At 41.4% G+C, this 26363-nt stretch overlaps 1 protein-coding gene and 2 long non-coding RNA genes across 5 annotated transcripts in view; 1 reads left to right on the plus strand and 2 right to left on the minus strand.

Annotated features, from left to right (window-relative positions):
- The window catches only part of LOC23687751 (gamma-glutamyltranspeptidase 1), a 698533-nt gene extending 672435 nt beyond the window's left edge, over positions 1-26098 (plus strand). For all 3 annotated transcript variants that reach the window (XM_021851045.1, XM_021851035.1, XM_021851054.1), the window contains exon 15: positions 25835-26098. In XM_021851045.1, the coding sequence (XP_021706737.1) occupies positions 25835-25981 (147 nt within the window). In that variant the 3' untranslated portion in view covers positions 25982-26098. The remainder of the gene's footprint in view (positions 1-25834) is intronic.
- Positions 9832-10494, minus strand: LOC110678334. Its single transcript, XR_002501508.1, has 3 exons — positions 10148-10494; positions 10020-10089; positions 9832-9959 (listed from the first exon to the last, which is right to left on the minus strand). It is a non-coding gene; the product is annotated as an uncharacterized LOC110678334 (long non-coding RNA).
- Positions 23530-24257, minus strand: LOC110678335. Its single transcript, XR_002501510.1, has 3 exons — positions 23951-24257; positions 23823-23892; positions 23530-23762 (listed from the first exon to the last, which is right to left on the minus strand). It is a non-coding gene; the product is annotated as an uncharacterized LOC110678335 (long non-coding RNA).
- Positions 26099-26363: the final 265 nt, after the last annotated feature.

A 26363-nucleotide genomic window follows, 5' to 3' on the forward strand; every position in this document is an offset into this window, starting at 1 on the left:
CCAGGGGCTCCGGGGGATGTGGCCAAATCAAAACATGTCCGGAGTTACTTCAATATAGGTATCAAACATTGAGATTTTCGAAGGTGATGCTTCCGAAAGCACTTCCAGAACCACCGACTGCCATGACCACTGTATAATAGGTTCGAGGTACCCCGATGGAAGTGGCCAGTTTCACGCATGTACGGAATCATATCAATTTGGGTAACAAAGTTTAGTATTTGTGAAATTCATGCTTCCGGAAGCAGTTTTAGAATCACCGTCTACCATAGACAGTAGGTTCCATGTGCCTTGGAAAATGCTACACTTTCAGAACCACAATATGTAATAACCACTCTATAGTAGATTTCAGGGGCCACTAGAGAAGTGGTCAATTGGGAACATGACAACATCTCCCGGGGCACTTGTAACCTGCTATACAGTGGTCTAGTAGCCGCTTTACCTTCAAAAATCTTAAAGAGTGACACCCATATTGATATTGTTCCAGACATGTTCTTAATTGGCCACTTCCCCCAGGGCACCTGGATTCTACTATACAGTTTACGATTCTAGTTTCTAGAAAAATTGTAAACGTCTATATAACTTTACACCGCACAAAAATACAAGCGCCAGAAAAAAATCAATTTGGACATGACCTCAGAAAATCCGAAACATCTCCGGTGTTGGATTTAATCCAACGGGAATTTCCAAAATTATTATTCTCCGCCGGAAGCGAAATAAATACGCACGATCCAGTTGTGGTTGCAAAGGAGAATATAATTTTCCTAGTTGGAACGTATAAATTCATTTTAGTATCCTTTTAATTTCTTAAAATAAATATAGTTTTGGCCGTGTGGTACGCCACGATAGGTTTGTGAACCCCTGTGGAAAGTGTACATATGAATTTCAATTCTCATGTTGTTACCCTCTCGACTCCCTCTCGAGATACTCACTCTCTTTCTCTCAGGGTCGGCATGAACGTGGGAAAACCGATCAAGAAGGCAAAACACGAGGTCTCCTACTCTACTACACTGCTCTATTTATTTCTTTACTACTACTACTTACAAGAGTCTTGTGTGTGTGTATGGGGGGCCGGCCGGCGAGGATCGTTTGGGGAAAGCGATGGTGGGCGGGGATCGGGCGGTGACGACGGGAGCTGACGGACGGTGACTGGCTTGGTGACGGCGGTGGGTGGCGTTCTCAACCACGAGGGGGCATGCGGTCGGAGGCGCGCACCGGGCTTCTCAGCAGCGATGATGCGGGACACGATTCTGGGCACTCACAGGCGGATAGGCGAGCGGTTGCTGGGTGTTCGCTCGATCCTAATGGTTGTAATCGTTAGCCGTTCCAAGGTGGGCGGGTGGCACGTGTTTGCCCCGGTTCACGGGCAATCGCAAACACTGGGAACCCAGCGGCGGCCTTGGGTGGCGAAGGCGTCGAGGAATTAATCCCAATGGGTCCTGATTCTTCTTCTGGTCTACACTTAGTCTCTTCTTCCACTCTTCTTTTTATGCTGACACACTTTCTTTGGCCAAAGCACAACTATCTAAAGTGAGTTTATAAAGTGTCACTGATTAGGCTGGACTTCTTAACTCCTTGACGGTTTAAGTGGAAAAGACCTCTCGAGTGGATTCGGACCGGTAGCAAACCTCCCCTTTTCCCTTTTTCCCGAAAAAATCCTTTTCTTTCCCTTTCTTGATCCCGATTTGTCCATTTTCCTTTTATTCCCCGATCCAGATATGTGTATCTTAAGTGTATGCCTAGTGGGTGTAATATAATTTTGGTGCATTCAACTTGACCGTTTCTTTATCTGGAGTTTGAGTGTCTTAATCAAAGGCTTCTATCATAAATACATATATAAGGTTTGGAATAGCTAAACATATATTTTTTTACAGTGGATTAAGCATAATCTGAACTATTTTTGAGAACAATAATATAATCACAATCAATTTACGATCTCAATAGTAATCTAGATTGTTTCTCTCTAAGAGTTCTTGACGAACAGCAGTATGAGAGATGTTCGCTGTTTCATAGTGTTGGGTACTCGCTTGGGGCGCTCACCTTCTCTACCAACTAGAGCCTCTCTCATAGGGTAAAGGACCTTAACTGTAACACTACCCTACCGTTCCTCTAAAAATAAATTGGAAATGCAATTTTTGATTTATTTTTCTATTTACAAATCTTCGAATTGTCTACCCCCAGGTTTGGGATATTTATCTTCAAGCTAACTCGACTTTCGAAATAATGAGCATCTGTCTGCTAAAATACCAAATTCTTGAGTTGCACTTCATATTCATATGTGCATTCTATGGGCGATTTACATTTAATCGAATCGTTTAATAGATCTTACTTCTCCCAGGGATCTCAGCTCACTCAGTGTGCTCAGAGGAAAAGAATCAAAATCTTCGACTTGGTGAGTTTCTCATATGAAGCTGTTATTCAATCGTGCTTGGTCAGAGCTGACGGATGGACGTGTAGTTTTCTTGGCTATTTTTCAATTTATACGGCAACTTGCTTCTTTATAGTGATCGCTTGGTTCAATGTACTTTGGTGTGGTGGATAGCAATAGTGGCATTTTCTAGGAACGTAACGCAGATTGAACTAGTTCTAAAAAGATTCTGCTGCGCGACTATTGGAAATGGGCATTGCGAAGTTTTAGTCATTTGTCGGTGTTATTCCAATGACGCTAATTACGGTCTACGAAACATAATAATCTATTGCGAAACTAGAGAAAGGAAAATGTGTTGGTTGTTTAACTGCGTGTCCTGATCAAACTCCTGACGACACCATTGTGCATCATTTGCTCACTCTTGCTGCGACTTCGACTGTGACTTTGACTGTGGCTCTATCTATTTACCTACGTTAATCTAGTTGTAAATACTTAATTCTGAAGTTAAAGTGTATGCTTAATCTAGTAATTATCAATTTAAACAGTGGTACCCTCTTTCAACAGTCTGGGACCCCTGGCTTCAGATCTGCCGCTGAAAATATACCTAAGTTCTTCCCGGATTCATCTTCGAGCTCATAAGAACTCGTACCACGCTTAGCTATGATTTTGCATGGTATGTATGCAGGGCCTAGCTTCGCATTGAAATTATCCCCTGCAGAAGATTGAGTAAAGCTCCTACGATAAACTTTCTGGCCAATTCTGTAAATTGGGGCCGGTTTACGAAAACGCAAATTGTAATTATTGGTGCTTCGCTCGTGAGCTTTTCTCAGATTTTTCAAAACTGTGTCATAAACGTCCTTATCTACTCTGAGTCTCTGCTCTTGCCTCTCAATCTCTGAGAGATCTTTCGTGACAACGTCAATTTGGTGGTCATCGCCTCGAGACACAATTTCATGTCCGAATAAGATACGGTATGGCGTAAAACCGGTTGATGTGTGAATGGTGTTGTTCAAGGTATGTTCTACTTCGGATATCTTTGTATCCCAAGTCTTTTGATCGGACTTGGCGTAAGTCCGGATACAAGAATGAATTGTTCGGTTCAATCTCTCTACAGGGTTGGCCTGGCTATGGTGTCGGGCATTGGCAAAATGCACAACCCCGTAGCGACCCAAAAAATCTTTGAAATCTTTGCTAAGGAAGCAGCTAGCGTCGTCACTAATTAAGATTTCGGGTACTGAGTACCTGCGGAACCAATGCTCATCTATAATCTTTGTGACTACGCTCGAGCTAATCTTCTTAACTGGGAAGAGTAAAGACCATTTTGAGTATAAATCCAACAACACAAGGAGATGAGTGTTTCCGCTCTTACTTCTCGGCAGTGATTGGATGAAGTCTATGGCCAAGATCTGAAATGGTTTGCTTGTAATTCTTTGTTTTCCCATCTCTGGGTGTTGAGAGGTACTACAAGGCTTACACATTTTACAGATCTCACATCTGTCGACAAATTTCCGAACGGTTGAAGCCATTCGTATCGTATTCCGCTCGGAGAATTCTCTCACGAGAACCTTCGGGCACACAAAGCTTCCACTCAAATACATAATCTAGACATTCAGTTTTAGAGGGAACATATTTGAAGAGTTTCCCATTCTCTGCTTTAAAATCCATATGCTCATCTGGGTAAGTTTGTACTTTCTCTAGCAATTCAGAGTACCATTTGTCGTCCACCTCTATAACTTCCACCGCTCGAGATAGAGCATCGGGTACTATGTTATCCCTTCCACGGCGGTGACGAATATCCATGTCATACCCTTGGAGCTGTATGCTCCAGCGACTAAGCCTTGACGAAGTTCTCCATTTGCCTCTCATAATATGAGTTAAGGCCGAAGCATCTGTCACAACAGTGAAGTGCGTGCCATCAATATATGGTCTAAACTTTTCTATTGCAGAAAGTACCGCAAGCCCTTCCTTTTCAGAAGCAGCATATGATTGCTGGGCAGGGGTAAGCTTCTGTGAAAAGTATGCTATGATTTTCTCTCCTTCTGACTGTTCTTGCGTTAAAACAGCCGCTATGGCGCAGTCGCTTGCGTCAGATTGTATTACAAACGGCAAGTTGAAATCTGGGCTGCTTAAAACTGGCGCAGTGATCAAACATTCTTTAATCCTGGCAAAAGCTTCTTCAGCGTCGTCATTCCATCTGATAGATTTTGCCTTTTTCCGAAGCAGGTTGGTTAACGGTGCTGTGTATTTGCTAAATAGAGGAATGAAGCGCCTGTAGTAATTGGCCATTCCCAAAAATCTACGAAGCGAACGAATTGAATTAGGCCTCTCATAATTTATTATCGCTTCGATCCGCTCCGGATTCGGCCTGAGACCTTCAATTGAGAGTAGGTAGCCTAAGTATGGGAGTTCTGTTAGACAAAACTTTGATTTGTCCATGTTTACTGAGAGATTCGCTCTTTTCAAGCGCTCAGCAACCTCTCGCAAGCTTTTTAAATGTGCCTCAAATGTTTCGCTCACCACGACTATATCGTCGAGGTAAACGAAAACACCCGGTTCCAATTCACCATAGCCAAGAACCTCATCCATTAGCCTGGACAGTGTAGCCGGACTATTGATGAGTCCAAATGGCAATCTGGTGAATTGGAACAATCCTCTCCCTAGCACCGAGAAGGCCGTATACTTTCGTGAGTAGGGATCTAGCGGTATTTGCAGAAAGGCTTTCGTAAGGTCAATCGTTGACAAAAATTTGCAAGACCCCAACCTACTCAGTATTCTGTCCTGGTGCGGGAGAGGATAGGCGCCTCGTTTTGTTCGTTCGTTCAAACGACGAGCATCTAAACATAATCGTACCTCACCTGTAGGCTTGATTACAGGTACCGTACTTAGAGCCCAATCGCTTTTACATTTTTCGATTACCCCTTGGGTAAGCATCTTGTCCAGTTCATTATTTATTTTCACCTGCATTTCTGGCGAGGTAGGATAGGGATTAATTCGGATTGGTGGAGCATCAATAAACTCCTCCTTGAACTCAATTTTGTGCGAAATTAACGGAGTGGTTTCGAGCACTTCCCCCTCCGTTGATCGTTTAAATAATCCCTTCACTTCTTCCAGCATTTTTCTTTCAGTTTCACTCAACTCGTCTTCCATTTTCCTTTCATCCTGTTTTTCTTCCTCTACTGTGCAGAGCTCAAAAAGCTCTGCCTCGTTCAAAACTGATGGCTTAAGCTTGAAAGCTTTCCAAAAATCATCGTAACCCAGAATTAATCGGCGGGTCAATTTTGGAGCAATCAAAGCTCGAATGATGTGGCACTCGTTATTGAAAGTTATGGGTAAGTTCACGTACCCTTCAATTTCAATTTCGGCACCTGAGGCAGTTTTAATATTCACATCCGAGGGATAAATTTTTAATATGAGCTCTTTTACTAATTTCTTAGCACCTATACCGAGTACAGTGCGTTGAGCACCACTATCAAGAAGTCCAAGAATTTCCTTCCCGAGAACGGTTACTTTTACAAAAGGTCGTGCGTCTCCGTTGACCTTAACTAGGATTTCTTCAATCGAATGGTCGCTATCATAATCTTCAGCTGTTACTGGCTCAAAGCCGTTCTGCAGCAAAGATTCTTCAATGTTGTCTAGGAGAGGAGGAATTTCAGAGATTTCTCCGGCTTCCTCCTCTAAGCCGAACTCTCCGCGTTTTTTGCGCAAAAAGGGCATGTTTTTGTGAGTACATCAGGAAAGCCACAGATACGACAAAACTTTCGTCGATCATCTGAGCACTCACCGTAATGATGACCCTGTTTTCTGCAATTGTAGCACACACCTATAGCTGGACGCTTGTATTGATCGACGAGTTGTTGCATAGTGCTACCAGTCGATCCCTCCATGGCATTCCAACCCGTGTTTTGTTGTGCATGTTTCTTTTCTCCCTCCAGTTTAGGCTTATCTGATTCATTCTTCGATTTATTTTCAGGTAGCTCTTTCTGCGATTTCTCTACTTTGAGCGAACCTTTCGAGCTTTTGCTGACTTTCTGTGAATCTGTGACTTCATTCACATGTGTGGTTCTAGTGCGCACAACATTATCACCACTTTTCTGAAAATTAACCCAATTGTTTTCGTCTACAATCCTGCCATATCGCTTCAAAGTTGAAAGCGATTTAATTCTTGCCCCGGTCATAGCATTCTTGTAATCAAAACGTAAGTTTCGCCACACAATCTCAAACTTGCGTTTTTCCGACATCGGTCGAGTCATGGATTGGAAAATCTTAAGCATATCGTGAAAAAAATCAACAAATCGTTCTCCTCTAGCCTGTCTTCTGTTTGTGGCTTGTATCTCCAATTGGAAATCCAGATCTGGAGGAAGAAACTCTCGCTTCAGCTCTGACTTCAATTGGGACCACGTTCGAAAATCCCTATTTTCCAATCCGTCCATTAGCCAATCTTTGGCTCTTCCTGTGAATAAATGGATAGCCCCTCTGAAAAGCTCACGGTCAGAGATATCTTCAGCTTTACTTCTCATTTTAACTTCCTTTAAAAATTCTCCTAATCTGCGACCATTGTCTTTGCCATCATATTTTAGCCTCCAATCTGAAATTGGAACTCTTTTCAGTGGCTTTTGATAGTGTTTCCTATCACTTCTCCTTCTTCTCCTATCATTCCTATCGCTAGAATTTGAACTCTCAAAAGATGATTTCGAAGATCGAGAGCTCTGAGAATACGAATCCTCCAGAGTATCTGATGAGGAACTCATTCTCTTGCTCTTTTTTTTGTGAGAAGTCGAAGAATGCTTCTTTTTCGGATTTTTCGACGCTCTCTTTACTCTATGACCTCTCCATTCTCTGTCCCTTCCTCCTGTTTCCTTTTCTGAAGAGCTAACCGATCTACTCTCCGATTCTGAGCTTTCCGATCTCATTTCTCGCAAGTTCAATTTCAGTTTCGGTACATTTATCAATTCTTTTTTTTCGGGTTCTTTCTCATTCTCCGTGGTTTCGTGTGTTGGGAATTCAAGTTTATTCAGTTTTGGTTCTGTTTGTATTTTATTATTCAGTGTCAGTAGAAGCTTTTCGAGGCGACGTTTCCTTTCCAAATTTTCCTCAGCTTCTCTGATTCGCTGTTTTTCTTGTTCAATTTCCATTTCTCTTCGATTTCTTTCCTGTTCGGTCGACTGGATGACAAAATTTTTGAAATGCTGAATTAAGTCAGCGGCATTAACATTGTCACCCTTCTCATATTCCGATAACTTTTTCAGTATTGCTTCCGATTTCAGCATTGATTTGTTCAAATCTAATTCCTTCGCTTTTATGCTTGACTCGTTTCCACCACTTGCTTCATTTTGTCCATCATCTTGATCAAGATTCCCAGCGCAAGCAGATTCATTGAGAATTTCTATTTCATTCCTTATTTCTTTCAGAGCGTCATTCACATTTTGTTCTAATTCTTTCGATTCTTGTTTCTCTTTCTGATAGTTTGCCTCAGGAAAATGCTCCTGCAGCAACTTTATCGCGCACATACTAATCTCTTGAATTTCCTTCATATGTTTATAAGCTCGAGAAGCTCGAGAGAGTAGGTAGCATCTCACCCTATAATGGACCAAGCGTGTCTTGAGCTTCTCACGTTGGCGGCTGTCCGTTTTTGGATTCTCTAAAAGACCTCCTATCACTGTTAACTTTGATCTTATTATCGCTATTTCCTCAACCATGTCCCTCCACACAGGCGAGTGAACAACCGACACATTATCCATCGCCTTCTCTTTTTTCATTTGGTCCTTAAGCTTTCGTCGTTTAATACTCTCGTGTTCGCCAATATTAAACAATATGTTACGAGCCAATAGTTCATGTTCAACTTCATCAATCGATAGGTGTGAAACGTCCATACCTTTGTACATCGACTGTAAATCCATTGCTACGATACAATATTCGAAAGAATAGCCAAAAAAACAATTGCAAAATTTTATAACCTAATAGCTTCGAATTGAACAATAGCTTCAAATGCGTTGATATTAACACCAATTATTTGTTCCTAGGTAGAATCAAGACCCATTAAATGATAAAAAATCCACATTTGACCGATCAGTTTAGATTTACCGAAATTTGGTAAATTATCAAAACAGTTTGCTTACTATCGCGAGTGTACGCGCACTAGTAAGGGCAAACGATTCGAACAATATGAGCTACTGAGGAATCTCGGGTAAGCAGTCACTCGTGTCCAGCACTTCACCTTCTGAAATTAGCTTTTCACTGATAAAGAGCTCTCTAACCTCTAACCTTCCTATCCACTCCAGATTGTTGGTTTTGCAATCTTGATCAGTATCGTTACTTAGTGGTTGGGCGCCATTTGTTACCCTCTCGACTCCCTCTCGAGATACTCACTCTCTTTCTCTCAGGGTCGGCATGAACGTGGGAAAACCGATCAAGAAGGCAAAACACGAGGTCTCCTACTCTACTACACTGCTCTATTTATTTCTTTACTACTACTACTTATAAGAGTCTTGTGTGTGTGTATGGGGGGGCCGGCCGGCGAGGATCGTTTGGGGAAAGCGATGGTGGGCGGGGATCGGGCGGTGACGACGGGAGCTGACGGACGGTGACTGGCTTGGTGACGGCGGTGGGTGGCGTTCTCAACCACGAGGGGGCATGCGGTCGGAGGCGCGCACCGGGCTTCTCAGCAGCGATGATGCGGGACACGATTCTGGGCACTCACAGGCGGATAGGCGAGCGGTTGCTGGGTGTTCGCTCGATCCTAATGGTTGTAATCGTTAGCCGTTCCAAGGTGGGCGGGTGGCACGTGTTTGCCCCGGTTCACGGGCAATCGCAAACACTGGGAACCCAGCGGCGGCCTTGGGTGGCGAAGGCGTCGAGGAATTAATCCCAATGGGTCCTGATTCTTCTTCTGGTCTACACTTAGTCTCTTCTTCCACTCTTCTTTTTATGCTGACACACTTTCTTTGGCCAAAGCACAACTATCTAACGTGAGTTTATAAAGTGTCACTGATTAGGCTGGACTTCTTAACTCCTTGACGGTTCAAGTGGAAAAGACCTCTCGAGTGGATTCTTACCGGTAGCAAACCTCCCCTTTTCCCTTTTTCCCGAAAAAATCCTTTTCTTTCCCTTTCTTGATCCCGATTTGTCCATTTTCCTTTTATTCCCCGATCCAGATATGTGTATCTTAAGTGTATGCCTAGTGGGTGTAATATAATTTTGGTGCATTCAACTTGACCGTTTCTTTATCTGGAGTTTGAGTGTCTTAATCAAAGGCTTCTATCATAAATACATATATAAGGTTTGGAATAGCTAAACATATATTTTTTTACAGTGGATTAAGCATAATCTGAACTATTTTTGAGAACAATAATATAATCACAATCAATTTACGATCTCAATAGTAATCTAGATTGTTTCTCTCTAAGAGTTCTTGACGAACAGCAGTATGAGAGATGTTCGCTGTTTCATAGTGTTGGGTACTCGCTTGGGGCGCTCACCTTCTCTACCTACTAGAGCCTCTCTCATAGGGTAAAGGACCTTAACTGTAACAATGTTTACTTACGTTTAGTTCCCTTTGTGTAACATTGTGTCCGTTCAAAGCAAATTAGTGGTAGTCCTAGTAATTACAATATATGTTTGATATGTTTCAAAGATGTTCGTTAAGTTTAGTCCTTACCGGTTTTGATAGTAGGAAACTGTCCTTTGTGTAGCAATGAAGTGGGGCAACGAGGCACAATTTAGGTTACCTAATATGTAAGCATAATGTTTTTGATCTAATTTCACTGTAAATTTAAATATTTTTACCGATTCTGGTTGTAGATATGTAGAAGTTTCGTCCACTAGATTTAAGTTCGATTTCAATGATTTTTACACTACTTTCAAGTTTCTAATAATATAGCATAAGGTAATCAACTCTGCATAGTTCAGTTAATACTTATTTTTCATTGTTGACTCACCCGGTGACAGGTCGCGTACCTGTCACTCCTCTGTCATACCATTACAGCCCCAGTCTTGCATGCAGGATTGCAAGCATTAAAGAGGCCACAATGATAGACGTGCGCGCTGACCTAATAGGGTAGGCCAACAGTCCCCCAGGGTACGCCAACTTCCGGTTGGCTTACTTCTCCACGCGCTGAACGTCTAGGACTGCCAGCTTTGCCACGGGACGCTCATAGACTCCGGTGGCTGTCTGCACGGTCGCTGATCGGGTTTGTCCATCTCGGCTGGTTGTTGTAGCGATGACCCTTCCTTTCGGCCAACAGTTCCGTAGTGACTTCGGGTCGACGATGACAACGATGTCTCCGGTAGTGATCGGCTTCACAGGCTGAAACCACTTAGACCGGCGAGTGATCTCTGGTAGGTAATCGGTTACCCAACGTTTCCAGTACATGTTCGCCAAGATTTGAGAAGTGCACATGTTCCGCTTCAGGATATGACCACTGTCATCAAAGTTGACCAGCGGTTTCGAGCCATTGGACGATCCCAGCAGAAAGTGGTTTGGAGTAAGAGCTGGAGCGGAATCCTCGTCTAGCGGAACGTGCGTAAGAGGGCGGGAATTAACGACGTTCTCGATTTCGGTCAGCAGATTGCGAAGGATTGTGAGAGTCTTGGTAGAGCAGACTACCATCAAATTATTTTTGACGGTACGTATCAGTCGCTCCCAGCTGTCACCCATGTGTGGCGTCAGCGGAGGGTTGAACACCCATTCGGTCTCCTCGGTTGAAAACTCTTGCATCATTTTGTCGTGGTTAATTGTACTCTAAAGTCTCTGGAGCTCTCGGTCTGCACCAACGAAATTGGTACCACGGTCGCTATATATCTTGCGAGGTTGGCCACGACGAGCGACGAAGTTGCGGATTGCCATGATGCATGAATCGGTGCTTAACGAGATGACGAGCTCGATGTGTATGGCTCGAGTGGTCAAGCAAGTTGCCAACATTCCCCAGCGCTTCTCGTGCCTTCTGCCGACAACAACTTCGATGGGGCCGAAGTAGTCGATGCCAACGTGCGTGAATGGACGGGAAAAGGCTTCTAGACGGCCGGGTAGTAGGTCGGCCATAATCGGGATGCTCGGTGTTGCTCGCTCGTTCTTGCATTTCTGGCAATTCCGACGAACTTGGTTGTAGCAAGTCCGTAAGCGAGCGATCTGGTATTTCTGACGTAGCTCATTAATCACTGTTTCGTGATTTTGATGGTGATATCGATTGTGGTAGTGGTTGATTATCAATGTGGTAATATGGTGCTTCCGGGGGAGGATGATGGGACTTTTCGCATCTTCTGTGGTATACTGACACGCTGTAATTCGTGTTCTCATTCGCATAATGCCGTAGTCGTCGATCCATGGGAGAAGTTTGTACAGATCACTGGTTTTAGGAAGCTGTTTAGTGGTATTTAGAATGTGGAGCTCTTCCAAATACTCGTCCTGCTGCGCGATGCATATCAGGCTCGGCTGCGCGGAGTTCTCCGTTAGTCAATGGTCCACAACAGGTGGGCTTTTGACGTGACTTGAGGCGGCAGTTTGAAACGAAACGAAGCACTCGTGCCATGATGTGCTGCAACCGCTTCCAGTTGGAGAACTTTTGTACAACGATGACCGGCTGCGGCGGAGTATGATGAAGCAGTATGTTTGTCAGTAACTCAGTGTTTGTCGATTCATTGTGGACGGATAACGTCGGTCAGCTTTCGAAATCTTCCCACAGAAAATTCGGGCCCCGGAACCACCTACTTCTGTTGGACAAATCAGGCATGCCGTCCCACTTGGTTGCATCGTCGGCAACATTGAGCTTGCTTGGTACGTATCGCCATTCCTGAATTTCAGTTGACTCCAAGATTTCAGTGACGCGGAAACCTACAAATTGACTGTAACGTCGGTGTTTGGAGTTAATCCAGCATAAGACGTCTCGGGAATCCGTCCAGTAAAACCTTTGAGTAATCCGGATGGATAGTGTGTCAAGCACAGTCTTCGACAGCCTTGTTCCAATAACTGCCGCCTGCAGCTCAAGCCGTGGAATCGACGTCAACTTCAGAGGAGCAACTCTAGCTTTAGCCGTAACGATTGAACAGTAGATTTTTCCGTTTTTCAGCAACCGCAGAAAACATACGGCTGCCATTCCGTCCTTTCCGGCGTCGACAAACGTATGGAGCTGGACATCATTGGCTGTGTCGATCAGATGGCGGGGCCAGAAGCATCTAGGAATTTGTAGTTTTTCCACCTGTGGTTAAACGCTTAGCCAATGCCACCATTTCTCGAAAGCGTCTACGTCGATTTCTTCGTCCCATGTGACACCAGATTGCCAAACGTCTTGAAGTAACACCTTCAGATAGGCGAGAAAGTGAGCAATCAGCCCTACTGGATCGAATATGGTCATCAGCACACGTAGCACCTCTCGTTTTGTTTGACGTCGACCACCCGTATTCCACCACATGCCCAGAACCTTCTCAGTGGCCAGTTCAGTAGAGAGGTCTAAACTTTTCTCGTTTTCTACTCTCTACTCCTGTAGCGCATCCATGACGTTTTTGGAGTTACTGATCCAATTCCGTATCTCAAAACCACCCTGGGCATGGATGTGCCGGACATCCTTGGATATCTGGATCGCTTCTTTCTCTGTTGCTACGCTAATCAGCATGTCATCGACGTAGTGTGATTTCGTGATTGCTTCACACGCCTCTGGATGACTTTCGATAAACCGGTCAGCATTGACGTTCTTAACGTATTGCGCGCTACTAGGAGAGCAGCATGCTCCAAAGGTCATCATGGCATAGATCACCAATTCGCCCTTTTCATCTGTCCAGTAAAACCATTGATATTTCTGATCTTCTCGACGAATGTTCACCTGATGGAACATCTCGCGGATGTCCCCCGTCACCGCAACAGGATGCTGTCGGAAGCGCAGCAGAATGCCAAGAAGAGAGCATAGCAGATCTGGGCCCTTCAGGAGAACCGAATTCAACGATATACCGTGAACTTTAGCGGCTGCGTCCCATACTATTCGGACTTTCCCGGGTTTGTTTGGGTTGGTCACTGGAAAGACGGGCAAGAACCATGCGTTGCTGGATTGCTGCTGAACTTCGTCCTGTGAAAGTTTGCGGATGTACCCTTTGACGATGTAGTCGACTATCTTCTGCTGCAAGACTTCTGCGAGTTGAGGATCGTTTGCCATGCGTTTCTCCAAGCTTCGGTGTCGACGAAGGGCCATTGGCCGGCTATCAGGCAGACGGACGTTGTCGTAGCGCCAGAGAAGGCCGGTCTCGTAGCGATCGCCTACGAAGTGTGTAAGAGATTTCAGCAGCGTCTCGGCTCTTTCATCTTCGGCTGACAGAAGTGGTTTGGATGAACTATTGACTACGAGGCTGTCGATTGCGAAGTACTCCTTCATCGCTTGATGCAGGTCGTCATCGAACCGCTCATTCAACGAGAAAACGTGGAAGCTGTAGTGAAACATGCTTAGCGCGTCTCCGGATCCCAAATTGCCACAAATGGTCGAGCCTAGGCGTGTCTTGGTGGCGATTGGTTCTCCGAATTTCCCTTCTCGACTCTTCAGGGTAAATCCCAGTTGTGCATGCTTGGTTCCGATCAAAATCCGTGGACGTGCATCGTGGTATGACGAAATTAGTAACCCTTCCAAATAGCGGTATGATTGTTTCAGTTCATCGAAATCGGTTTGAACCTCCTCTAAAGTGAACTTCGCTGCATTTTCATACTGTCCTGCAACTTGGAGGCGAACGATACGCGAATCCTTTTCGCACCGCTCTGTGCCGCCGGTCCAGCGTAGGCATATTGGACTAGGATTACCGCCTAGTTCAAGTTCGTCGGCCAATTCTTGGTCCAACAGTGTTGCTCCTGACCCTTCGTCGAGGAAAGCGAAGGTATGAATCGTCTTTCCCGGTCCGGTTAGAACTATAGGAAGATAGCGGAATAGGACGGTACTAGAAACTGTTTGGTGCGTATTGCAACCCAGATCAGCGCCGCTGGCTGCCGGCGGAGGAACTGGATTATTGGCCGTCTGGCCAATAGTTTGCTGCTTTAACTTCTGTTCATTGTGCAACAGCTCGTGATGCCTGAAGGAGCATCCATCTTTGCCACATGGTTTTGCCTTGCACAATCCTTTATGTTGACGAAGACAAGTTCGGCAGATTCCGAACTCTCGGATGACGGCCCATTTGGAATCTCTCGAAAACTGCAAGAAACGTTTACATTTGTCCACAGACTTACAGCTTCCTTTGCAAACCGGACAGCTATCCTTCGCCGGCGCGGTTGTAGGCATTGGCATTGATTCAGCGGCCGGGGTGGAGCTGGTGATGGACTTCGTTGGTGTTTCTGAGTGAGCATTGAGGTACGCTTCTCCTTTTCCTTTTCGACGAGCGTCGTTCCGAATCGGCTTCGACTGTAACGGATCTATTGGAAACGTTACTGAGCTTACTGCTTCCGCTAGCGAGTAGATCCATTTGCTGAAGGTCGCCAGGTTGACCGTTAGCTGTGCTTTCCGGTGTTGCGCCCAATTCAGCTTGATCGAAGGCGGTAGCTTGGCAACAAGCTGGTGAAGGAGGGTCACGTTATACATATATTCCTCCAGACCACAGGAGTCGACCGGTGCACAGAAATTCTGTACGTTTACAGCAAAGTCAACCAACGTCTCAAGCCGATCTTCCCGGATTGGTGGTAGAGCGCTGATCTTGCCTATCAACGTGTGTACGATGATCTCCGGTTGGCCATATAACATTTTCAGGGTATTGATTATGCCTTGGACATTTCCTGGATGCATCAGCCGACATTTGACTGCTTCGTAGGCTTTTCCCTTCAAGCTCTTTTGCAAGCGTACAAGGTTTTCCTCCTCCGTATATCCACACATAGCGGTCGTACTATTTAGCATGGATAGAAAGATCGGCCACTCCTCCGGGTTACCGGAAAATGATGGCAAGTCCCTGGAAACCGCTTGTCTTGCCGCAATTTGGGACCGTGATAACTGGAATGCATCGTCGTTGCTCGGCCGCTCTGCAAATGTAGGGTTGTGACCTGAAGTACCACCATGATTCTGCCCTAGAATCGTAGAATTTGCCAGAGTTCGCGGAACTCGGACCGGCGCTGGATGGATTCGCGTAGATTGAGGTTGGATATTCGGATTGAAGTATTTGGACATTCTGATAGGTGTTTGCTGGCGTTGTTCAAACTCCTGCGGTGCTGAACGCTGGTCTTGGTGACCTCGTATCTGCTGTGCTGGTGGTTCATGGAACTGCTGCGCCACCTCCAGATGGCATTCCTTCTCAATCCAATTCTCCACTCGTCTCCGAGAGCATTCACTACCGGAACGCCTACTTGATCCACTTTCGCTCGCCAATTCGAGAATTTTGTACTTTCTCTCCAGAAACTCTCTGTGCTTCTCCGCTTCTAGCTGTTCGGCTGCCCGCCGTCGCTCTGCTTGCTGCTGTTCAAAGGCGCGTTCTTCTTCCAGCCGCTGCAGCTGTAATTTAGCGCGATTCCTAGCGGACCGCTGTGAGGAAGTACAGGAAACTATCGATGATGCTTCGTCCAATCGGATGGTTGGCAACCCTGCCAGCTTCGGAACATACAACTCCTTTCCAGTCCCCTTTGGAGCCGATGGTTTCAGTAACTCTGGTATACCGCTCGATGAACCCTGAATCCCGGTTGGAGAGGCCTGTTTCGGCAATGGAGTACGCTTGGATGGAAGCGCTTTGCTGGGCTCTTGTTGCGCTGGATCTCCGCCAGATGCTGCCGTTTGTAGTAGAATATTTCCAATGTTTTAGCCTGAGAAACAGTCATCTCAGATTTCCTAATTTACGAGCAGAGAAACACAGCTTTCCATAACATCCATAAACTCAAACTCATGTTGTCATATGATTCCGCATGACAACAGAACATTCAGACCTTCTCATAAATAACCGTAACCGTAATAACCGTCTTCCGTACATCAAGTGCCTGTACCCAAAAACATCAATTTCAATATTTATGTTTACCATTCGTTTTCCTTTACGCATGCATAATAATGCAGGCCAAGAAACAATTAATACTTTTCACAGCGTTGACAAAAATGCCAAATGGCCTAGATCTTTCTTTATGTTTTCGGCTACCTTCGTCTTTTACGACGACTGTGTTATGCTTAGCGAGTTACCACCACTCATGCTATTTGAACGTGATTGGTTAACTCTGCGTGGAGACTCTTAAGGCCAACCCCTAGAATAGTTAAATCATGTGTAGAGTTAAGTTACGTAGAAGTATATCTAAGAAAATAAAATCAAATCGTTTCGGACTGTTACACGAACCTGAGTGTTTCTTGAAGATATCACAGCTCATGATATCAAAACTATTACATGGCGACCGTGAGGCAGTCCTTAGAAAAAGTAATCGATCGAACAGTTGTAAAAGTGCAGTGTAAAAATGGGCAATACATCAAATAAAGAAGAAAGCTCCAAGACGGTTGGAGATCAAACTGTGACAATCGTCGAAAATCAAGAGGTACATACTGGTTTTCATGAAAGCCACGAGTGGAAACTGAATATAATATTAGTGCTTCTAGTGATACAAACTGCAATTATGGTTGTGAAAACATTAGCGCTGATATTAAGAAAAGCTTTTGCTAAAGCCGCAGAACGAGCCGTCGCAGTGCACAACGTCTAGTGAGCATACGGTGCATAAAATCTTCGCTACGCATAAAATCACTGCTACTCGCACAGCAGTGTGGAATGGAACAAAAACATTTTTTTTCCCAAACAAAAAAAACGAACCCATAGCGCGCCGCAGTGTAATCGACAAACAGTAAAACGATGACCGCGCAGTGTATGGCTATCGAACACATAAGAACATGGTGACTAATATTAAAATTTACGACGAATACCGTTAGTTAAATGAAGACTGATTGAGTTCAATGTTAGGGAACAGTGAGCAAAGAAAAAAAATGCAGAAAAGTAAGCAACATGATGTTGAGGAGTGCGCCTCCATCGAGAAGTAAACAGCTTGTATGATGCAGCAAGGTGCGGAGGAGCGCGCCATTTTCACCTAGCCGATCCGATTTGCGTCTTCAGATCAAGGAATGAGAGACAACACTTAGTCCAGATGTGAGTAGTACATAAGTATTTTTTTATTATACCGATATAAAAGCACCCAATGAACAGACTAAATGAACTTAAAGCATTATTTGACAAAGAATACTCAAATGTTAAGAAGAGTAAAAATAATGGAAAGAGTCTAAATTTAATTCAAATCAAAAAGAAGTTATTTGCAGATTACATTCAAGAATTTAAAGAAATATTGACCCTACTCAGAGACTCTTTGGAGACCGACGTATTTAACAAACTAGTAAACGAATACACACAGTTAAAAACCAAACGAGATGCCGCATATATAATATTAGATGCTAGTTCAATACTACCGACAAATCAAAAATTCAAAGAAATAGCCCACAAAGTTATTGAACAAGAAAAATTGAGGAAAGAAAGACTGAAAAATCTGACAATGGACGTAAAAACTATTATGAACATTCTCCAACCTTTCGACGGAAACGCCGAAGGTTTGGACGCTTTTATAGATGGTATTCAATTAGCTAAAGAATTAGTAAAACAAGAACATCTCGATACATTATTGAAATTAGCAAAGACAAGGCTGACTGGTAAAGCTCGATCAGGACTCAGCCCAGATATAAACACCATAGATGGTTTGGTTGACGATAGCACAAATGAAAGCGCTAAAAATCAAACATAATGAGACTCCAAAAGAATTTTGCGACAGCATTGAAAAATGCTGCGCTAAATTGAAAACAACATACATCAATCACCAAATTCCACCCGCAGTAGCCGATAAAATGTCGACGAAGGTTGGAATTGACAGCCTTATTTCTGGCATAAACAATCTAGAAATTAAATTAATTTTAAAAGCTGGAACATTTACTAATTAGGCGGAAGTTATCACCAAAATTAATGAAAACAGTCTGCAACAAACCAATCAAGGGACGCAGATATTGTCCTTCACTAGCACTGGAGGGCAAGCAAGCCGAGGAAATTTTAGAAGAGGATCAAGGGGAGGTTACAGACAAAGTAACAATAATAGGAGTTACAATCAGAATCATAACTCCTATACCCAGAACAGATACAACAATAATTTCCGCTCCAGAGGTAATTTTCAGCGATATCACCAAGGATCAGGAAATAACTTCCGAGGCCGACGGGGTAACAATCGTCCCGTCTTTAGTATCCAATCTGGCCAACCACAGCCAGAAATGGAACAACTGCAGCAATTGTTACCTAGTATGGTCATTGGTCCAGTAAATCACCATCAACCACAGGGTTTACACCCACAAGCTATACCACAATTACAGCAAGCAACCTACCAACAACCAAATTTTTTTGGTCAAATTCAGAGAGGGTACCTAAATTCCTCTCTATGAATCTAAATGCATCAAATTATGTCACATTAAAAACACTAATGACAAATTGCAAATGTTCCTTCATTGTTGACAGTGGAGCTGACATTTCAATTTTCAAAAGTGAAAAGATTTTACCCACTCAAAGGATTGATGTAAATAAAACATTTAAGATAAACGGTATAACAAGTAAAACTATCCAGACGATAGCTGAGACTGAAACATATTTGACCACAGAAGAAAATTTACAACTTGTACATAATTTTCAAATTGCACATAGCGATTTTCCAATTCCTACTGATGGTATACTTGGAAGAGACTTTTTAGTCAAGTTCAAGTGTACAATTAATTATGAATATTGGCTTCTAAATATGACCATAAATAATCAAACAATATCATTACCAATACAAGATAATACAAATAACGCATTTACTATACCTGCTAGATGCGAAGTCATTAGAAACGTACCGGATTTCTTAGAAACAGAGGACTCTGTAGTGCTGTCACAGGAAATACAACCAGGTGTTTTCTGTGGGAACACTATAGTATCATCGACCTCAAAATGTATTAAATTTGTAAATACAACAGAAAATCAAGTAATTATAAGAAATTTTAAACCAAAATTAGATGCAATAAAAAATTATGATAGGATTACTACAAATAGTAATACGAATTTGAATGATAACATAAGATTACATGAACTATACTCTCAAATAAGTTTAGAGCATGTACCAATTTTTGCCAAAAACAAACTTACAAACTTGATCAGAAAGTATCAAGACGTATTTTGTTTACCAAATGAACATTTAACAATAAACAACTTTTACGAACAAAATATACATTTACAAAATCAATCTGCAGTTTACATACCAAACTATAAGCAGATCCATTCTCAAGCGGATGAGATCAAAAATCAAATTCAAAAAATGATATCGGATGACATAATCGAACCGTCGATTTCTAACTTTAATTCTCCCATTCTCCTCGTACCAAAGAAGTCGGAGGATAACACAAAGAAATGGAGATTAGTTGTTGATTTTCGACAACTAAATAAGAAAATACTGGCAGATAAATTTCCATTGCCACGTATAGATTCAATTTTGGACCAGCTAGGCAGGGCAAAGTACTTTACGACCCTTGACCTTATGGCTGGATTTCACCAAATTCCATTAGCGGAGGAAGCTAGAAAGTATACAGCATTTTCTTCCACCAATGGACATTTTCAATTTAAAAGATTACCATTCGGGTTAAACATCAGTCCGAACAGCTTTCAGCGAATGATGAATATCGCTTTAGCTGGACTGACACCCGAATGTGCATTTGTTTATATTGATGACATAGTTGTCATTGGATGTTCAATTGATCATCATTTGAATAATCTCGAACAAATCTTCAAAAGATTGAGGCATTACAATTTAAAACTCAACCCACAAAAATGTAAGTTTTTCAGGACCGAAGTTACTTACTTAGGTCACAAAATCACGGACTCTGGAATTTTATCGGATGAGACTCTAAATTTCAAACAATTCGAGATTATCCAGAACTAACAAATATAGACGAAGTGCGTCGATTTGTAGCGTTCTGTAACTATTATCGCAAATTCGTTCCGAATTTTGCGCATATAGCAAAACCTTTGAATAATTTATTGAAAAAAGGTATGACATTTTCATGGAACGATGAAAGAAGACGAAGTTTCCAATCACTGAAACATCACCTCTTGTCGCCTAGGATTCTTCAATATCCTGATTTTTCTAAAGATTTTATTTTAACAACAGATGCGTCAGATGTTGCTTGTGGAGCAATTCTGTCACAACTGCATGAGAACGGCGATTTACCAATTGCATTCGCAAGCAAGAGTTTTACAAAAGGAGAAAAATCAAAACCTGTAATTGAAAAAGAATTAACTGCCATTCATTGGGCAATTGACTACTTTAAACCGTATCTTTATGGTCGAAGGTTTAAGGTTAGAACAGACCACAGACCATTGGTTTATTTGTTTGGCATGAATAAACCCACTTCTAAGCTCACGAGAATGAGGCTTGATTTAGAAGAATATGAATTCGACATTGAATATCTCCCTGGAAGAGCAAATGTTGGAGCAGACGCTCTTTCCAGAATACCAACAAAATCTGAAGACCTCAAGTCTTTAGTACTTGTGGTTAACACACGCTCAATGACAAAAAATCAAAAACAGAACAATATTCCCAGAAGATTGGAAGAAACCAGCAGAGGGATTGATCACCTCACTGTTTGGCGTACTGAAAATCCGTCTGAAGTTAATAAATTATTGAAAATTAGTTGTGTCGTGCACCACAATCAATTGAATATAATGGTACATAATCATAATTTTAGGAAAATTTTAGGTACAGTAACAATACCCTTAACACATAATAATGGAAGTCGAACTCTAGAATTCGCACTTCTAGAAATTTCCAAACTTTTAAAAATTTACAAAAGAGACAAGATAGCGCTATCGGAAGAAGATATATTCTTTCAATATTTTTCCCTGCAAACAATAAAGGAAATCGCAAATACTGCCATTTCCAGCTACCAAATCATTATTTTCAAACCACCAAGGTTTATTCACAAGCAGGAAGAGATTCGAGAAATCTTGACGCGTCACCATACGACCCCTACGGGAGGTCATGTTGGCCAACACCGTTTATATCTGAAATTAAGAGAAATTTATAAATGGAAAAATATGAAATTTGACATTAAAAATTTCATAAAAGCTTGTGAAAAATGTAAAATTAATAAAATACATCGACACACAAAAGAAGCGCAAGTTGTGACGACAACTCCTTCTAAGCCATTCGAAGTGCTTTCAGCGGACACAGTTGGTCCTTTTACACGAACAAATCATGGAAATAGATATATCCTTACTATTCAATGTAATTTAACCAAGTATGTTATTTTGATTCCGATACCAACAAAAGAAGCGAATGTGATCGCAAAAGCACTCGTCGAAAACTTTATATTAATATACGGAAACTTTTTGGAACTACGTACAGATCAAGGAACTGAGTATCGTAACGAAGTTCTCGATCAAATATGTCAACTTTTGCAAGTTAAACAGACATTTTCTACCCCATATCATCCAGAATCAATAGGTGAATTGGAGAGGAATCATAGATGCCTTAATGAGTACCTTCGATCATTCACCAATGCCCACCAACTGATTGGGATGAATGGATAAAATTTTACGCTTTTACTTTCAACACAACTCCACATACCGAGCACAACTATACCCCGTACGAACTAATATTTGGACGAAAGGCAACATTACCACATGACTTAGAATTAAACAGACCGACTTTAGAATTAATCTATAATTTGGAAGAATATTACAATGAATTAAAATTTAAACTCCAAGTTACGAATAAAATAGCACACCAAAATCTAATAAACAAAAAGGAAGAAAGACAGATTACATTGAACAATAATACAAATCCTATTGATGTTAAAATTGGAGACCATGTTTACATTACAAACGAAAATAGACGAAAATTAGATCCTTTTTACATAGGTCCATTCAGAATAATAGAAGTACAAGACCCAAATAGTGTAATTGAAAACATTCAAACTGGCAAACAAAACATTATACACAAAAATAGAATAATAAAAGCCTAAAGATAAAAACATTCAAGCTAATTATAAAAACAAACATATAAATATTGTAAGGAAAGTCTTAAGAGTCACATTTGTTTTTCTGATTTTCAAAATTACTTGTTGACAACAATTTACAGAATGCTTTCACTTTGTTACACCATTCTTCTAAAGGGGGAAGGTGTAGTAGAATATTTCCAATGTTTTAGCCTGAGAAACAGTCATCTCAGATTTCCTAATTTACGAGCAGAGAAACACAGCTTTCCATAACATCCATAAACTCAAACTCATGTTGTCATATGATTCCGCATGACAACAGAACATTCAGACCTTCTCATAAATAACCGTAACCGTAATAACCGTCTTCCGTACATCAAGTGCCTTCCGTACTGGTTGTACCCAAAAACATCAATTTCAATATTTATGTTTACCATTCGTTTTTCTTTACGCATGCATAATAATGCAGGCCAAGAAACAATTAATACTTTTCACAGCGTTGACAAAAATGCCAAATGGCCTAGATCTTTCTTTATGTTTTCGGCTACCTTCGTCTTTTACGACGACTGTGTTATGCTTAGCGAGTTACCACCACTCATGCTATTTGAACGTGATTGGTTAACTCTGCGTGGAGACTCTTAAGGCCAACCCCTAGAATAGTTAAATCATGTGTAGAGTTAAGTTACGTAGAAGTATATCTAAGAAAATAAAATCAGATCGTTTCGGACTGTTACACGAACCTGAGTGTTTCTTGAAGATATCACAGCTCATGATATCAAAACTATTACACGTTGTTCGCTGGTTCCATGTAGTCTTGCAATTGGCACAACTCCAACTTTGATCGGCAACTTCATCCGTTACACCAACGCACCCATAGTGATGCCATCCGTCTCACTTGTCGCACTGCACCATGTCATCCGTATCAGGTCCTCTACATCTCCTGCAGGTGTGTCCATCGACGGTCTTTTCCATCTCTTCCACCGCCACTACCACATCATCATTTTCCACATCATCCGCAACTTCACCACCATTGGCTCTTTGCCGATCGCTTTTACCACTCACTTTGCTAGACTTTCCGTCAGACTTCGAACCCCGACTTGACATACTCGCGGACTTATAATTCGTAATAAACAAAAATTATATAATGTTGGATTTAATCCAACGGGAATTTCCAAAATTATTATTCTCCGCCGGAAGCGAAATAAATACGCACGATCCAGTTGTGGTTGCAAAGGAGAATATAATTTTCCTAGTTGGAACGTATAAATTCATTTTAGTATCATTTTAATTTCTTAAAATAAATATAGTTTAGGGCGTGTGGTACGCCACGATAAGTTTGTGAACCCCTGTGGGAAGTGTGCATATGAATTTCAATTCTCATGTTTACTTACGTTTAGTTCCCTTTGAGTAACATTGTGTCCGTTCAAAGCAAATTAGTGGTAATCCTAGTAATTACAATATATGTTTGATATGTTTCAAAGATGTTCGTTAAGTTTAGTCCTTACCGGTTTTGATAGTAGGAAACTGTCCTTTGTGTAGCAATGAAGTGGGGCAACGAGGCACAATTTAGGTTACCTAATATGTAAGCATAATGTTTTTGATCTAATTTCACTGTAAATTTAAATATTTTTACCGATTCTGGTTGTAGATATGTAGAAGTTTCGTCCACTAGATTTAAGTTCGATTTCAATGATTTTTACACTATTTTTAAGTTTCTAATAATATAGCATAAGGTAATCAACTCTGCATAGTTCAGTTAATACTTATTTTTCATTGTTGACTCACCCGGTGACAGGTCGCATACCTGTCACTCCTCTGTCATACCATTACAGCCCCAGTCTTGCATGCAGGATTGCAAGCATTAAAGAGGCCACAATGATAGACGTGCGCGCTGGCCTAATAGGGTAGGCCAACATCCGGTGTCCGGTGGTCAATATGCATAGCCAAGGAAGTTCCTACTAGACCTAATTTGCTGTCGACTGCTTCTAGATGCATAAAATTTCATCCATTTTTTGTAAAGTTATAAAAAAGAAAAAAAAGACAGAAAAAAGAAATTTTGCCTATCTCAATCATTTTGCCTATCCCCTGTATTACCGCATCTCTGACGATGATTTTCAAAATACCTAAAGCGGTCGCAGCTTTCGGAAATTATTGGCCATTGTACACTGTTTCAACACTTTTTCTTAAAATATTAGCGTTATATTTCAGTTCCATACTATCATATTTATTGGCTAAAACATGATGAAATATGTTAAAGTTTTGCACTGTACGGATTAAGATTCAATTTGGAACTATGAATCAGAATCCGTACAGCACAATAATCCTTCCAAACAGTTATTGTACTGTTCAGAATAACATTTACTCCTTCGGAATTACAAATACTCACTATAAAAAGTCAACATGATCAACAGTTGCTTCAGAAAAAAATCGAATTTGACTATTTATATGTTGGAAACTATTCTCACTCTTCTTGACAAATCACTAAGAAAGCACACAAACCAATCATCAAAATAATTTAGGTTAAGTTAGGTTCGTTAAGTAAATTGAAAGCGTGTGTTTTTTTTTCTATTATAAGCAGGCAAAATCAACTCATCTGTAAAAAATCTGAACTGCTACGGCAAATAAAATGTAATATGTTGTTAACAACATGTTAATAAAATCTTAAATTTGTTTTAACAATTTAGGATGATAGTGTTGTCTAATAATACAGAACACCTAGATATAAGAAATGAATGTTATGATTGGAATGATACTAATAAAAAAATAAAAAAAAATCGTCACGATAATGAGCGGTTACATTTTGATTTTTACGATTTTCAATTCATGACCTGCTTGTATCTTATTAACATGAACAACAACTTACAACTTATTGTAATTAGGTGTGTAATTTTAAAACTGTAGATTTTTTGATTTTATTATTAAAATAATGAAAATTCAATCAAGTGTTCGGATTTCGGTGCTGTTCGGATTTCGGTCCCACACGGTACTGGAAGTTGAGCTATTTGATCTGCCGGTTGAGTGAAAAGAACATAGCCAGAAGGTATTTTTTCGCATGGCTGCAAATGAAAACAACTCCTACCCCATCAACTCCAAACCTCCATCAACGCACAAACCCCCGGAGTTGAGTGGAATGAACTTTTTAGTACTTCATTTTCTCCCTGAATTCGTTAAAATCGTGCTGAGCCTTTTTGGATGCTGGAAATAGTTGAGTTTGTGACTGAATTTCGACTACATATTTCAGCAGTTAAAATCGTGCTGAGCCTTTTTGGATGCTGGAAATAGTTGAGTTTGTGACTGAATTTCGTCTACATACCACGTTGCCGTAGACGTGTCTCCTGGCGCGGGATGATTCTGCTTTCGACCTTCTCAAATCGAACTCCAGAAGTAAATACAAAAAATGTGTGAAACATTACTTTTTTAGTTCAAGATCAAAATTAAAATCTATTTTATACAATTAAAAGTCGTTATATTATATCTCATATATTACGCGAGTTACATATTATCCTTTTTTTTTCAGGACGTTTTGCTGGGCTTAGAAGCAAAAGGACACGTTACAAAGCGGTATCGTGAACGAGGATCGATAGTTTGTGCAATCGCTCAGAATAATACGGGCATTTACGCCAATGCAGATTTCAGGAAAGGTGGTGACGTCGTTGGGTTTTGAACAAAAATGTCTAATGTAGTATCAATGAATTATTATTGCTGCAATAGTTTTCGATAATACAAAACCTTTTATGACCTGCAAATGATGAATAAAATAATTGAGTAAAGTGGTGCAAAAGTTTCTTTCTAAGATTTCGAACTCAATCCAAACGAACATTGGATTGGTGCTTCGAATGCTATCCAAGTATGTCCCTCCAAATATAATAGAAATCGATTGAGATTTAGAAAAATTATGGCTATTTGTTGGTTGTAGTCGTGAATATTGTAATCTTCGGTCGAACCATTATTGTGAATCTTTACTCAAATGCGCCAGCCAAAAAGTAAGTGAAGATATGTCACAAGGGCTGGAGTCTTAAACTGGACTGCAAGCATAATTGTTCAAT

This window comes from Aedes aegypti, chromosome 1 (assembly GCF_002204515.2).
Source record: "Aedes aegypti strain LVP_AGWG chromosome 1, AaegL5.0 Primary Assembly, whole genome shotgun sequence".
Taxonomy (NCBI): Eukaryota; Metazoa; Arthropoda; class Insecta; order Diptera; family Culicidae; genus Aedes; species Aedes aegypti.